The sequence below is a fragment of the Egretta garzetta genome, unplaced genomic scaffold (assembly GCF_000687185.1).
Source record: "Egretta garzetta isolate BGI_Z169 unplaced genomic scaffold, ASM68718v1 scaffold14, whole genome shotgun sequence".
Lineage (NCBI taxonomy): Eukaryota > Metazoa > Chordata > Aves > Pelecaniformes > Ardeidae > Egretta > Egretta garzetta.
The window spans coordinates 5,345,934-5,360,490 of record NW_009259588.1 but is presented as its reverse complement, the minus strand read 5'-3'; the positions used below and the strand labels follow the sequence as shown (position 1 = coordinate 5,360,490).

The 14,557-nt window shown below is 36.5% G+C and overlaps 1 protein-coding gene across 5 annotated transcripts in view; it reads left to right on the top strand.

The window, feature by feature from the left end:
* MCUR1 (mitochondrial calcium uniporter regulator 1) overlaps positions 1 to 8,071 on the top strand; it is a 16,283-nt gene extending 8,212 nt beyond the window's left edge. For 2 of the 5 annotated variants that reach the window (XM_035893502.1, XM_035893501.1), the window contains 4 exons: positions 1,358 to 1,429; positions 3,293 to 3,346; positions 4,472 to 4,586; positions 5,981 to 6,980. In XM_035893502.1, coding sequence (XP_035749395.1) covers positions 1,358 to 1,429; positions 3,293 to 3,346; positions 4,472 to 4,586; positions 5,981 to 6,036 — 297 coding nt within the window. In that variant the 3' untranslated portion in view covers positions 6,037 to 6,980. Of the gene's footprint in view, positions 1 to 1,357; positions 1,430 to 3,292; positions 3,347 to 4,471; positions 4,587 to 5,980; positions 6,981 to 7,078; positions 8,022 to 8,048 lie in introns of those variants that run through there. The other 3 variants (XR_004841883.1, XM_035893503.1, XM_035893504.1) reach the window with 3 other exon arrangements.
* Positions 8,072 to 14,557: the final 6,486 nt, after the last annotated feature.

Genomic DNA, 14,557 nt, shown 5'->3' with positions numbered 1-14,557 from the left:
AAACTGGCAGAATATTGGCCTTGTTAAGCTGGCTGACAATGTGGTGAAACTCAGCCTAGCACCTCCGTGCCATTTCTTTCCTATTCAGTTTCTTTTTTGCTCTGTCATTTCCAAAAGGAGAATATAAACTTCTCAAGGCTAATCCTGCATGTTTTATACTGTGTTATGAAATGCTTAATGCATCTGTGTTTTCAGAATACCATTTTAAAATACATCGATATCTCATTTTTTAATTGTAACTTATTTTATTGTTTTAGTTGCATATGAATGAGTTAGTATAATCCACTGGTAAAATATCAAGAATCTCAGTCATCTTTTCTTACAAACTAGATGTCTTTCAATTTTACTTCTACCTATAAATATAAAATAACTTGCCCTTGTGAGAATTACATTTGCTTATACTTGTTCCTCTGAAAGACAAGAAGACACAATGTTGTAAAAGTTTAAGAAAAAATTATTTGTTGATTCATTAAACTGTAATGTATCGTGTTGTAATGACATCTAATTATAAACCAGTTAAAGTTCAAAAATTCAAACATAGAAATAGAGTCTAATTATTATTCATACTAACTTAATGAACTCTTGAATAATTGACATTGGCCTACTTGAGAGATGCTTGCTTGTTTTTAACAGTAGAATCTCCCAGAACATCAGCAATCTTTTGCTTCTCCCACACATTCATCTGATCAGCAGTTTGCCTCATGACAAACTGTCAGCTGGCTGGAATTCCTGCCAGGAGGTTGCATTAAAATGGCAGCTGTCACTGAGAAAAGCAGGAATCACTTACAGCTATTGATGAAGTAAAATGGATGTGTACGACTTATGGTAGTTTAAAAAAGTTAGATGTTTAAAAATAAAAGAAACATTTCCTGACTTCTAAAATGTCTGTAGTTTTTTCTGAAAGCCCTAAGATGTAGTCTTTAGAAACAGATTTTCTTTTACGTGAGAAGGTTAGAAACTGCTTTTAAAGTTATTTTGAGCATCAAGATTGCTTCATGGAGGAAGTCCAACTTACATGTATACCTGGGCATGGATTTCTAGATATTAGAGAGTTACGGTACATACGAAACATTCCCAGCATTTGTAGAAGGATGTGCTCTCAATTAACTGCTGTTCTCAGTGTTCTCATTTTAAAAGCAATTGTTAGTTTTTGATTCTGAGATCCAATTCATATTCTAGAACATGAGTATTTCCTGGGGGAAGAATAGGAATACTTACACTTTTGAAAATTGTGTACATTAATTGGAGAGAAGCTTGACTCCTGAGATATAGAGAAAGGCATAATATATTTGTCTTTTTCTGCTTATGTTTAAATAGAAAATCTTTCTTACTGCTTTATCAATTTTTTTCCCATTAGGATGAAATTACGAAAGTTCGTGCAGATAACAAGTTAAATCTAAATCTAGAGAAGAGCAGAGTAAAAGAATTGGTAAGTTTTGGTTACTTTCTTCTAGAAACATCTAAACAGTGAGTAATCTCCAAATTTGGTTAAGAGCATTTTACCCAAAGAGCATTTTCATGTTAATCTACAGTATCATTCAGCTTCAAGGTGGTATTAATCCAAGTTACTCATCCTTATGCTGCTATAGTACAAGGTACCATGTTTGGTTTTGTATGTCTATCTATTTTGATACTGTTTTAATATCAGGGTTAATACATTACACTTAAATATACTAGATATTTAATCTAAATGTGCTGACTGGCTGTCTAGAGCTGTTCTATGTTGTTAGTATATCTCTTTCTCTATTTTCACACTTAATTTAAGTTTACACATTTCATTAAATTGGTCATCGTGGAAGATGTTTCATGTCCCTACAGCTAGAGAATTTATAGTGTAGCTAGTTTGTCAGGAAATACCTATTGTGAAAATAGTTGTAATTTGCTGGGGTTTTTTGGGTTTTGGGGGTTTTTTTAGTTGTAACTGATACTGGTTTAGATTGTTTCGGACTTCAAAATATCTGGTAGAACTGAATTGATGTGATCTTAAATTAGAATAACGTAGATGAAAAATTAGAAGATTAACAAGTTGTTGCATTACACGTAGCACTAAATAGAGTTCTGTTCCCATAGGTCTCTTCTGAATAGCTTTTAGGATCTCAAAGAAATTGAATCTTCTAAATTGAAAGATGTTTTAATGACATTTTTCTATTAATTTTATTTCTTAGTCAGTCCTTTTTCACAGGTGTGTAATGAAGACTTAATATTTATCTCCAATCTAGGCAATAACAACTCTTCAAGTAGATACCGCTTATCTTTTGTTTGTGCCCCTTGAAGTTTTTCACAATGATTAGTTTAGGTAACAGCTGTGTCAGCAATGCAGTGTAATGACTAACAGTCTGTTATCCCATGGTAGATGCTTGAATAAAGTACAATTTGAGCAGGTAGGATTCTTATTTAAAGGTTAATACTTTATGCTAATGTTTTAAAAAAACATCATACGAAATTTATTAACCATGTAGATCACAAGTTTTGCAATACTTTGGGCTTACAAAACCTATTTCAAATCACTTCACCAGTGATAGATTAGGCACTAGTGTTTTCTTGTATATTTATGTAGGATCCTGGAATCTGGACTCGTGTCTGTTGCTCAGAACACTACATTATTTTGACAGCCTTCCAGGAAAAGCAAACTGTGCATGTCAACTTTCTCTTCAGAAAGTTGACCAACTTTGTAGTCTGTTATGCAACTGTAACTTCATAGTTGCTATGAAAACTGCTCTTTTTCTTTTTTTTTCCTCCCCCCACTTGCTCACTTTAATTGCCAGCTTCACCATGCGTGAACAGAAAAGGAAAAAGCCAGATGAAAGGGAAACAGGTTGTAGCGTATGTGCTGAGTTGGGGGTGAGACGTAATACAGTATTTTCTATAGTAGGCAGAGCATCATTACCATGTTTACTTGGATTGTAATGTGACTTAAAACTGAATATCTAACTTTCCAGAGTTATTGTTTAGAATTGTAGGTCTTTGTTTTTCAGAAATGCAAATCTCCCAACCTTTCTTCCAGCTGCTTATTATATTAATATGTACAGATTTTGCAGAAGATGAGTGTCTGATGGACTTGTTGCACTTCACAGCTTAGAGGTGTGGATGATCACCTGTCTAAATTGTGCTTTTCCGAAAGACAGCAATTACCATACAATTCTGTCTCCCAAGTGTTGTCAGGCAATCTTGTCCAGATTCAGTGTTCTGTAGAATTTGGAAACAAAGAAACATGCTTTTAAGTGGGGGGGAGTTTAATGGCAATATCATGTTTGTTTTTTTTTTTCTTTTTTCCCTTTCTCCCCGCCTCTAGTACTCACTTAATGAAAGAAAACTACTTGAAATGAGGACAGAAATAGTGGAATTGGTAAGAACTTGGTAGCTGATTGTTACACAGCATATCTTTGTGTACTTGTGTTATAGACCTGGTATTCTTTTTGGAGTTATTCATGTCTTTAGGAACTTTAATGTACAAAATGTTATTGTGCTTTATTATTTCCCTGTGTATGTTCATATTGGTACAGATAACTGAAGTGTCTACAGGAAAAAAAGGCTTTCATAGCTATTATTAGACCCTCCACATGGGTATATAAACTGTTCAGTGGTCATTTTGTTTTGAAACTTCATGCATGTAGTATTTTCTCTAGATGGAATTCTACCTTAATGTTAGTTTGTGAAATTCCGTACTCCCCCCTTCTCTCCCCTCCAAGTATTCAGTGAGACTGAAAGACATCACTAGATTGATTTGGCTTAACTTTAGAGGAGGTTTTTACCAAGTACCACTGCTTCCTCTTGTTTCCTTTCTGTAGCATAGGGAATTATCTCTAGGAAGATGTGTAGCAGTAAATCATTAATTGATTCACAATTTTTCAGTAGGGCTGATTTGAAAATATCAGCAACTCAGCAGCTGTTGTTCTCAGTTTACAAGTTTGATCTTTCAGACTTTTCTGAGTAATAATTCTATCCCATTTTTTTACAGAAGTCCTGTCTTCAGACAAAATTCAGAATCTGATTATGACAGTAGCTGGTTTTGTGGTAGAATTCATTACAAGTTGAAGACGTGCTTTTTTACATCAGAAGACCAATTCTCACTTTTTCTAATGAACCATAAATCTTTATGCTCCGGTATGTTTTTGTCACAAGAGGCTCTTAAGAGTTCTCAATAGCTCTTTTAATTGAGCAGTGACTTTAAGGTGGGCCAGACGACAGGTCGAAGTTAATGTTTATATTACTAGATTGAGATAAGAAGGCATCCAGTTCTGCCACTTTCTAGATTACGTGTTAAGGAACATGTAGTCATATAAATTTCCTGAGTTCACCAAATGATTCAATTCCTTGGATATAATCAGCTGGGAAGGAACTTGTTCTCTTTGAATGCAAATTAACATACGTTTAAGGAGTAACCAAAAATAACAACTTCAAAGGATGGGTTAAATTTCTAATTAAACTAGAAACTGTTCAAATTGTGTAATCTTATTACTTTGGGTTTTAGCATGCACAACAAGATCGAGCTCTGACCCAAACAGACAGAAAAATAGACACAGAAGTTGCAGATCTGAAAACAATGCTCGAGTCGCACAAACTTGATAATATCAAGTACTTAGCAGGTAAGGACTCTGATGGTGAAACTGTTAAACATTGTTAAATGTTTGGCAAACTCTTGATTGACTGTATTCATAAAGGGCCTGATTTAAAAAAAAAAATACTTGAAATAGTCTCAGTCAAGATTGACAGCCTTATTTGTGTACTTAACCCAAAGTTTCCTATGATTCACAACTGTATTTTGCATGGGCTATGGCCGTATGACTTTTTGGGTTTTTTCCTCTGCTTTTTACTGTACTAATACTGTATATGAGAAACCTAAAAGACTGCCTGTTAACAAGTGCCAAAAAGTTCTTCTATGATTCATAGAATTGTTTAGGTTGGAAAAGACCTTTAAGATCATCAAGCCCAACCGTTAACCTAGCACTGCAATTGCACCACTAAACCATGTGCCTAAGCACCTTGTCTACCTGTCTTTTAAATAACCTCCAGGTTATTGCCTGACATAGTTTATAAAAGCAGCCTGCTGCATACATTTCTAGGATTTCTTCATGCAAAATGGAACATTTCAGCTTCTCTGACTTCAACACCACATATTCTTTATAAACTTTCATATTTCAGGCATGTGTATTGGAAAAATACTATATATGTGTGTGTGCCTACATTATTGCCCTAGGTGACTAATGTTTTGACATTTTTCTACTGAGTGTGCAGTGCTGTTAAATAAGCAGGTTTGCAGTAGAAAATTATTCTTCTGATTTTGATTTTTTGATTACTCTTTCACAATGGATTTTGTCACAAGTACAATCACTTAAGTCTATTCATAGTACTGTACTTCATATCCTTTAGAGAGAGTCATTACTGGAAAATGAAAGGCAATTTATTAAAATGAGAGGAAATTCTTTCCCCCACCATCCCTACTCAAAAACATGTTGAACTCTGCATGGGGGAAAAAAAATTGCATTGTGTTTGAAGTGCTGCTGTTGCAAACAATGGCAAAAATCTTTTGTGTGTGTATCTAGAAACCAAAAGTTGATTTCATTTAAATAGAAACATAAAAAATTGCACAATGATAAACCTCATTAAAGATAGCTTTCATTTGTTTGCTGAATACTTGACTGTGATTTAATAATTCCCCACTTTACAACTGTAACTTGCCATATTGATCTTTTTTGGAATGGTAAGCCACTAAGGGTTTCTTTCGGCCTTTTGCTAGTTTTCCAGCCTAGTCTTCCTGCACTCTTTTTTTTTTTTCTTCCTTCTTATTTGTCATTTTTTGTGCCCCTCCACCTTGAAATTGTTTGTTGTAAATTTAAAACCTTATTTTCTTAGACAGGGAAGGGGTGGTGGTTACACTTTTAGTATTGTAGTAAGAGTTGTACGCAGCTTTCTGAAGAAATGTTCCAAGAGCTAATGATTTATGGTCTCCATTTTCATCCCTGTTTTTATTTTGTTTCAGGTTCAGTATTTACATGCCTTACTGTAGCACTGGGATTTTATCGTTTATGGATATAATAAAATGTCAGTTTAAAGGGACTTCTACTATCTCAATTTCTGAAAAAAAAAGAAGTTTTATCTTTGCCTGGACTTTAACCAAGTCTTGACTATTTTATTTATTGTTTTTTGTAAAGCAAGCTGTACTGAGAATGTAACCAAAGATGTGCCTAGAAACAAACTATACACCTATTGTGCATATTTGGAAACTTACCTCTGATGACAGCATGGTATACGCATTTCTGCCGTTTCCCTCCATTCTGAACTGCAGTACACCTTGCTGCTACCAAGTGTCATATAAGCAGAGACGGGCATTCACAGCAATCGAATGGGGCTGCATGCAGTAGAGAAGAATCTATGGAATTAGGTTCCCTTGCCTATTCCGACATGCTCACCGGAGTCAGTTGCATATATCAGACTGAAGTCTTGATTATTAATGTAAAACTGAAACTACATGTTTTGTGGCTTGGAGGCACTCTTGTATAAGTGGCATTTGTGTTAACCGAATCATGCTTAATTCCCCCCTTCTAACACTTGTTCATACAGTTATTATGGATCAAGTATTTGTTCTGCTATTTTTATAACATTACAGTTATCAGCTTGTTTTCCAGATGGCCATCCAATCAGTCATGTTTCATATAAGGGTACTGTGTAATGATAGCAGTGTTTGCTGCTAGTTTTGTTTGTAATGTGTTTGTAGAGGTTTTTGTGGCTAACTTGCCTTTGATACATATAAGTATCTGATACTCATTCCATGTGCTAATTGTTAACTTTTACCACTGAAACTGGAAGTTTGAAATGCAGTAAAATACACTAGTTGTGTTAATTTACGAATGATATGAAACGTCTCTGGTGCTGCCTTCTTGATGGAAGGGAATTGATGCTTCTAGAAAGGAACGAGATTTTAAATGGTTGTTATGAAGCAGTGTCTTGGGCGAGGGAATGGCAATACTGACAGTCTTCTGGGTTTTTTTGTTGTTTTACTTAAAAAAAAAAAAAATATATATATATAAAAAACCCAAACAAACAAAAAATCTCACCAAAATTCCTGTTGGATCTTCAGATGTGGAACTTTGATAGTGTTATAATAATGAAAGCAGTAATGGAGACCTGCAAGGATGTTGAATCCAGTTCTGAGCAAGCCCGTGTGAGCTACTAAGTGCAACTAAATCAATGAAGGAAGACATCCAGTGTATCCAGGTATCTGTCATTCTTCCACTGATTAAATGGCTGTTTTAGTAGCAGCACTGTCACCTGTGTTCCTTCAGTTAAGGGATATTTCCCTTTCTTGCTTGCTCTTAAGAAGAGAGAACAATCTATGCACTAGTAAGAAATGCTGTTAGAGCACAATCATGGCTTTGCTTAATGAAAGTAAAGCTGTTTGGCTACTTTGTGCCTGTACTGTAATAACCATTTAACTTTTTTGGTGGTTGGGAGTGCCAACTTTGATCATGTGCAAGTGCAGAGGAAGAGGTGCATGCCTGTAACAATACTCTGCTGGCCTGAAATAAAAAATGTTTAATATTTCATAGAATATGCTGAGTTTTCATTATAAATGCAACTTTTTAATTTTAATGTGATCTCTTTGAAGGTAAGTCACTGCTAGTAGAGCTTTTTTTTTAAGCTAAGAATTAGCAAAGTCGACAGCCCCTTTAACACACTGAGGAGGAAAGAACAGTCAATAATGTAAGGAAAGCTATTATTGCAGAATAAGTTAGCGACCCCTCTAAATTGAACGAATCTATATTCAAGATCTTCCCTTTTTTTAAAAAAAAATATTTTTTGTACTGACTTTTAGGGCTTGACACTTTCTCAAATTAGACAGGCAATAATTTAATGTTTGGAATGACTTCAGTGTTAGTTCCTATCTTCCCAGGACAGATTATTCTATATATGTCTACGTAATCAGTACATTTTTGCCTATATGCCTGAGCATCTGATACGTAGTCACTAAAATAATTATTTAGAACTAATTTTAAATATAGGCTCTATCCTGCTAAAAATAGGTATTATGCAAATAAATTTCTTTTCAGGGCAGGTGGAAGGAGGAAGTGAGATTATAGAACAGCATTGTCCTGGAACTAGCAAAGTGTCAGGAAAGCCAGCACTTGTTGGTGAGTGTTCTAAACAAGGAATAAAGTTAATATGTCATTCAAGTAAAGGACACTATAAATAGAACATAATTACTATTTCCTAGCCCATAAAGTCTTAAAGTGTGATGTAAAAGCTTGTTATTCCTTCGTGCACAGATGCAAAATCTTTTCCGGTTTCCTCTGATCTTAAAGATCAGTTTAGCGATCTTTCTAACACAGTCTCATCATGTGTACCATACGTATTTATTGGCATTCCAGAAAGGTAGAAAATCCCTCCATGTATTTCCAAACACAAATTCTTTCAAAAAGAGATTTAAACTCAAAAAATGAGCCTTTTGGTGCAGGTGAGAAGCAAATACATCAGGATGTACTACTGAATATCTCTTGAAAAGCAACAGTGGAATGTCAAATGATCACTGAATTCATAAATAGGAGACCTAAGTTGGCAATTCTCCAAATTTTTTGCTGTAAAACTTTCTGTATCTTGCTGTATGTCATCTTTAATTTGAATCAGTAGCAATTCTAAATGTACAGAAATACTTTGCAGTTCTCTGACTTCAGATTTTCATTTTTAATTTGTGGAGCTCTCGCAAAAGATGCAAGTGAAAAATAAATAAATGTGACTGGTTTATCATAAAACTGCTTCAGCTGTGAAAAACTACAGTAGCTACCCCTTGATGCAGTAATGTATCTGTTCATTTCCTGCCTGGCAGGGGAAAAAAAAAAGTAAAAAAAAAAAAAAAAAAATTTAATCTAGACATGTTAGATCACTCAGGCTCTTTCTCTAAGTTAGTTTGCAAGAATAGAGGATGCAGCTAAAGCTGAGCTCCAGCTCTGATTTGCTTTCAGGACGAGCCCATGTCTACTGAGAGTGTAAGAATAGCAGTCTGCCTGTGTTAGACCTAGTTGCGAGTTTTCCCTCTGAACTTCCACGTTCACACAGCAAAGACAGGAGGTTCTTTAGGGATTTATTTCTTTTTGGGGAATGAGATTGAGAATCATTCAATTTGCTGGAAAACCTAAGTTGCTCCTAAAGCTTCTTCTGAGTTTCACAGAACAAATGGAGATCCAGAGTTCTTACAAAATTGTATTTACTTGTAATATGTTAGTGGGAGTATACTGAATTTAACTGCTTTTCTATCTTGCTTTCCCTCTTGTTTTCATTAAAAATCTCTAAGGGGGCTGTCTCCTTTTCACTGGTATGCATTAGCGAAATTGTTTGCTTCAAGTATTTTAGTACTGCTAAAGCAGATGCTGTCTAGCCCTCTCTCGCTATGGGAAGTGTTGATTGCATCATTCATTTCCCAGAATGTTGTAGAGTTGTACTTAAAACCGTGAGCTGACAAATGGAAACATTTTTAATGTAGGTATGAAATTTGCTTCTACTTTTCTAACCACAAATATTTTGGTTTACTAGAATAAGTCTTCTGGTTGTGAATATTCACTTAGCTGACCATTTTTATAACTGGTGAAATCCTAGCTCCGTGCAGCTATTAACAGTTCCTATTGACTTTGGAGAAGGCGCGCTTTTACCTTCTAGGTATTTTGAGTCATACCGCTTCAGTGGACTTTTCTTACTTTTGCTGCCATCTGTAGACCTCGCACAGGAAAACTGTGGGGTTTTTTGTGGGTGGGTGTTTTGGTTTTTTTTTTTAATCAACGAAGTTAGCTAAATTCCTGTGACTAGTTCCTTTGAACTGGTGGTTGCAAGGAGTGAGCAAGACGTAGTTTTGCATCTCCTACTGAGTTTTCAGGAATCGAGTAAACTGCATTTATTATGATTTTTTCAAGACAATTCAATATTTAACAAAACTGCTGTGGAAAGTCTCCTTTCAAGGAATAAGTACACTATAAAATTAATTTTTAAAATGTTTTAATATAGTGGGAAAAGTTGTATTCAGAAAGTAAATATTGATTAGTTTGACAATAGTGATTTCTTTTTAATAATTTTTTCCTTTAGTTATCTGTATCTTGAAGTTGTGGGGTGGGGTTTTTTTATGGTAGATTTTTTGTTGGTTTTAGAGTAAAGCTTTCTATATAAGCAATTGATTTTCTTCAGCCTCTAAACAGAAAGTTCATTTGCAATCAAATATGTGCATGAAATTATTGGTGTTTGCTTTAATTGGAAACAAGCACATACACTCTTTGAGATGGAGAGCCTGCCGTGTCTTTGTTAGGAAAGCTTCCTTTGGCTTAAAACACATTTTTTTTATGCTATTACCAAACATTTTAAAGTAGTAGTGTTGATTCTTTATTTTACATTTAAATTCTGCGTTGGAGCAATTGCGTCTTATTCTTAACGTATGGTTTCGTAACTAGATAAAGGTCATAGAGGGAAGATATTGGTGTTTGCATAGTGTTCCGTTGAAATCTGTCCCTTCCAAGAAAGAAGATTACGGTTTTCTTGGGAGGGTGCCCAGCTGGTATCTAAAACAAAATACTGGAAATGAATGACAAAGTATTGTGGCAAATACCAATCTTGGGCCAATGTTTATCCCCACAGTGAGACACTTTAATGTGTTGTAATATTTCAAATACCCTACCTCCCTTTGCTGTTCTGATATGCGCCCTATCAAACTCTTTGAAGTTCATTAGGTTCCCCATTGTATTCTGAAATTATATCAGCTTGATTTGAGTCATGACTAATACTACTCGTGAATAGTCTCTTTTTGTTGCATGAGTAAAAACATAGTGAGAAAAAAAAAAAGGAGTGGTGTGTTGTCGGTCTTTTGTTGGGTTTTTGGTTGGTTTTTTTTCCTGCAGGTAAGTGGCACATGTTCTGTGAGAACTTTAAACAGAACTGTATGGTACATGAATATAATAATGGCATACTTAGAGCAGGCAATTGAATTTGGTCAAATCAAGCTTGCATTCAGAACTGATAAGGTAGTAGTTGTGTCGGCAGGGGTTGGGGAAGGGAAGTGGGGCAGGTTTCTCAGCATGAAGGTTAAAACTCAGAGTTTATACTGTTTATACTTTCATCTCCAGCATGCTTTGGTCCTTCTCCATTGTCAGAAATCTCGTAGTCCTCTTAACGTAGGACTGTCAGCAATGCATGTTACTCCATGAATAGGCAACTATTAAGTTTGTCACTTTTGATTGTGATTTTGTCCAGAATGATTTGTACTGCTCCCAGTCATTCTCCTGTCTTTACCCAGGACCTGTTTTCTTGTTGGAAAGGTGTACTGAGCGTTAATATATTTACAAAGATCTCCCAGTGATGCATGAAACTAAGAAATACAAAGGCCACTAGAGAAGCTCCCTTTAAAGACTGCTTACCACAACCAGATCCAGAGAGTGGCTGGAGATTTTGATGATTTTTTTTCATCTCGGCTTTCAGAGTCACTTCTAATGCCTTGTGATTTATGTGCAGAGTCCCCATGTGTTCCTTAGACACCTACTAGGTCAAGGCACTAGCCGCCGTCTTGTCTGAGCTACTGAACTCTTCACTGAGCTTTTAAGACCAAATAAAGCTACAGGCATGAGCCTATACAAAAGAAATTATCCACTGATGATGCGTGGATGAGACTGAGCATGTCTAGTGTGGATGCTGCATGTGGGTTTTATGTTTTTGCTCAGTATTTTTGTTTCATGTAGTTAGTTACCCTATCTCACGTTGAACTCGCATTGCAGTACCATTCAGAAGTATTGGATTCTGGGAAGCTCTTAGGAAGCAGCTGAAGTTCTATGAAAGTTGAGGAGGGGAAAGTGCAAGGTAAGGCTCACACTTCCACAAGTCCTGCAGAGATTTTAGTGTTTTTATTTCTTTTGAAAAGGAGCTTTGTTTAAAAGTTAAGCTTTCATAGAAGCTGTTGCACTGTTTGTTGTTGTTGTTGTTGTTGGGTTTTTTTAATCCTCCTAGCCAGCTTCCAGTCTATGCGCTGCAGCACACTCTTCTGTGACTTGTTTAATTTTTAATAATCTGATTTGGGGATACCCGTGACCACAGCTCTCCCAAAAGCTATGCTAAGATACTCTCTCTTTTTTGCTATTCAGTAGAAATGCATCCAAGACTTCAGAAAAGTTAACAGCATGTTGTCCGCTAAGCTGTTAAGCAGTTAGCTTGTCTTGTTTGAAACAGGGTCCTGGTTTGCCCTAAGGTGTCAGACCACGCCTGACAAGTTAGAAATTTGATGATTCATAAAGTGCAGTTAACTGGGGGGTTGGGAATGTCAAGGAAGCTAATCCTGTTTGATAGCGAAAACACTGCTAGTTGTCATCTAACAAAGCAAAAATATGCTCGGTGGGAAAGGTAAACTTTTAATAGAAACCTCATCTCCATTTACATAAATGCCAGTGTTTTGAAAGGTATTTTCTTTTTCTGCTGTTAGCTAACAGAAAAAAAATGCATGGTTCTGTACTTGGGCAGTCCTAGCTCATTTTCCTTTGCAGTTCCTAACTTCAAATATTCAAGATGTCATTTAATAAGTAAGTTTTTGCATTCTTTTATATGCCATTTGTAGTTTCAACATTGTTTTCAAGCTTTTTTTTTTTTTTTTTTTTTTGCCCTAAGGTTGTAGAGAGATTTGGAGGAGGGAAGGGTTGGTTTTCAGTTTGTTCCTAATGAGGGATTTAATGTATTTCTTAATGAAACCGTGTTTAATGCATTAAAATATGACCAAATGCTCTCTTGCAAGCCCTTACTTGTTCACTGAAGTTAAAGGCTTATTTATATGAAGGTTTCATGATCAATCTTCTGATTGATGCTTGTTTTAAGTTTTTGTGCAAATTGTGTTTCAAGTAGCAATTTAAATATTCCTGTACACTGTTCGTACATCACCATATGCAGCAAAACCACAAGACCCTGAGGTGCTCGAATATCTCTGAATAAAACAAGCCACAGGATCATGTGTAAACAGATACAAATATGGGGGAAAAAATTGCAAGGTGTGCTAGAAGCCTGTGTACTGCATAAATATCTAAGATCCCAAACAGATAAGACTCTAGCAACAGTGAAAGAAAACATAAGCAAAGCCAGTTACTTCAGTCCATAAATGAAGGTTAAGACATGCAGTTCCTCTTTGCTCCTGGACAAAACCCAGCAACAGAGACAGACAGTTGTTTAACAACTGCCTTCGCAGCATGTGTCGCTGCTTGTTCCTTTAACTGGTGGTACCATTTGTTAATCCAGAACATGGAGGCTTATTTTGTGTGCTTTTCTGTGGTCCTGGGATGAAAAGCTTTACTGCAAATACGTGAAGTTTTATGTAAGCTGAACTAGGCTTGGTGGGGAAATCGTAATTTAAAATGGGTGGGTGTGGTTTTTGTATCTTCTATCTATGCTGCTCTAACGTACTGTGCGTGAGTCCCAATTGCAAACTACCCAATGATGATCGCTGCTTCCTAATTACCCTTACCAAAGTACCAGGTGGGCTAGGTGATACAGTGATAAGTCTCAGTCAGAATGAGGTGTAGCGATGTTCATGAGATGGAATTACTGTAGAGAGATGGCCCAAAAAAGGCCAAAACCAAGAAAAGTAAGTTGCTTCTTGAAGCATTGCAAATGAGGGGAGAAATGCTTGAAATACATGCACATAAAGAAAAGGAAAAGCTGAAGAAACGGTAGTGTTAAAGAAGGCCTATGAGCGATAGCAGGTAGCAAGTTAGTTGCTAAGTTACGCGGCAGTTTTGGACAGCAGCTATGTAGGAAAGGGTGGTTTAAGGGGTCTGTGCTGAAGTTCCCATGTTCAGAGATTACATGGAAGCGTGATGTCAGGGTCAAATCATTGCACGCAGAGTGCAGCGCTTCTGTTGCTGGGAAAGATATCCGTGCTGCCAGAGAAAGGAGCTGCCTTGCTTTCTGCTCCACGTAGGGCTGGGGGAGGGGGCGAGCACCAGCCTTTGTGCCTCGCTGTGTCCCACACTCAGATGAGTCCTCCAAATTCCAGCTCCTACTGGGATAATTATACAGGGAAATCCAGCTTTTAAGAGCAGAGAGGTAGTTCCTGCCTATTTTTCATAGAAGTTCCTACCAGGGCTGCAAGCACTTCAAAATTCTGCCCTCTCAGAAGAGATCCCAGCCTGCCTGAGGATAGGGAACAATGGGCCTTGGCATAATCTTTTCTGCAGTGGGGATGAAATAGGACTGTTGAAGGATATAAAGAGACTCTAATCTTCTGCTGGGATCCCGAAGGCTGAAGGGCTTTTCTCCAAGAATGGATTCTAGCCTTTCCAAAGACAAAGAATAGTGAATTCAGTAATGAGTCCCTAGCCAGCCAGCATAATAGATTCGCTCTGTTTAAACCTTGTCCCAAGAGACCTGTATGCGGGTTGCTTTTTTTTTTTTTTGTGGTGTCTGCTACTGTAGAGCTCAGACCGATGAAACTGCTCATCAAATATGTAACTAGCATCTGTGACAGATTGATAAATATGGCTAAGTACAGGGAGGTACTAATGTTGTTTCTTGCACTGATGCAGTGGACTGACATAGGCTGTCTCTAGAATCTTGA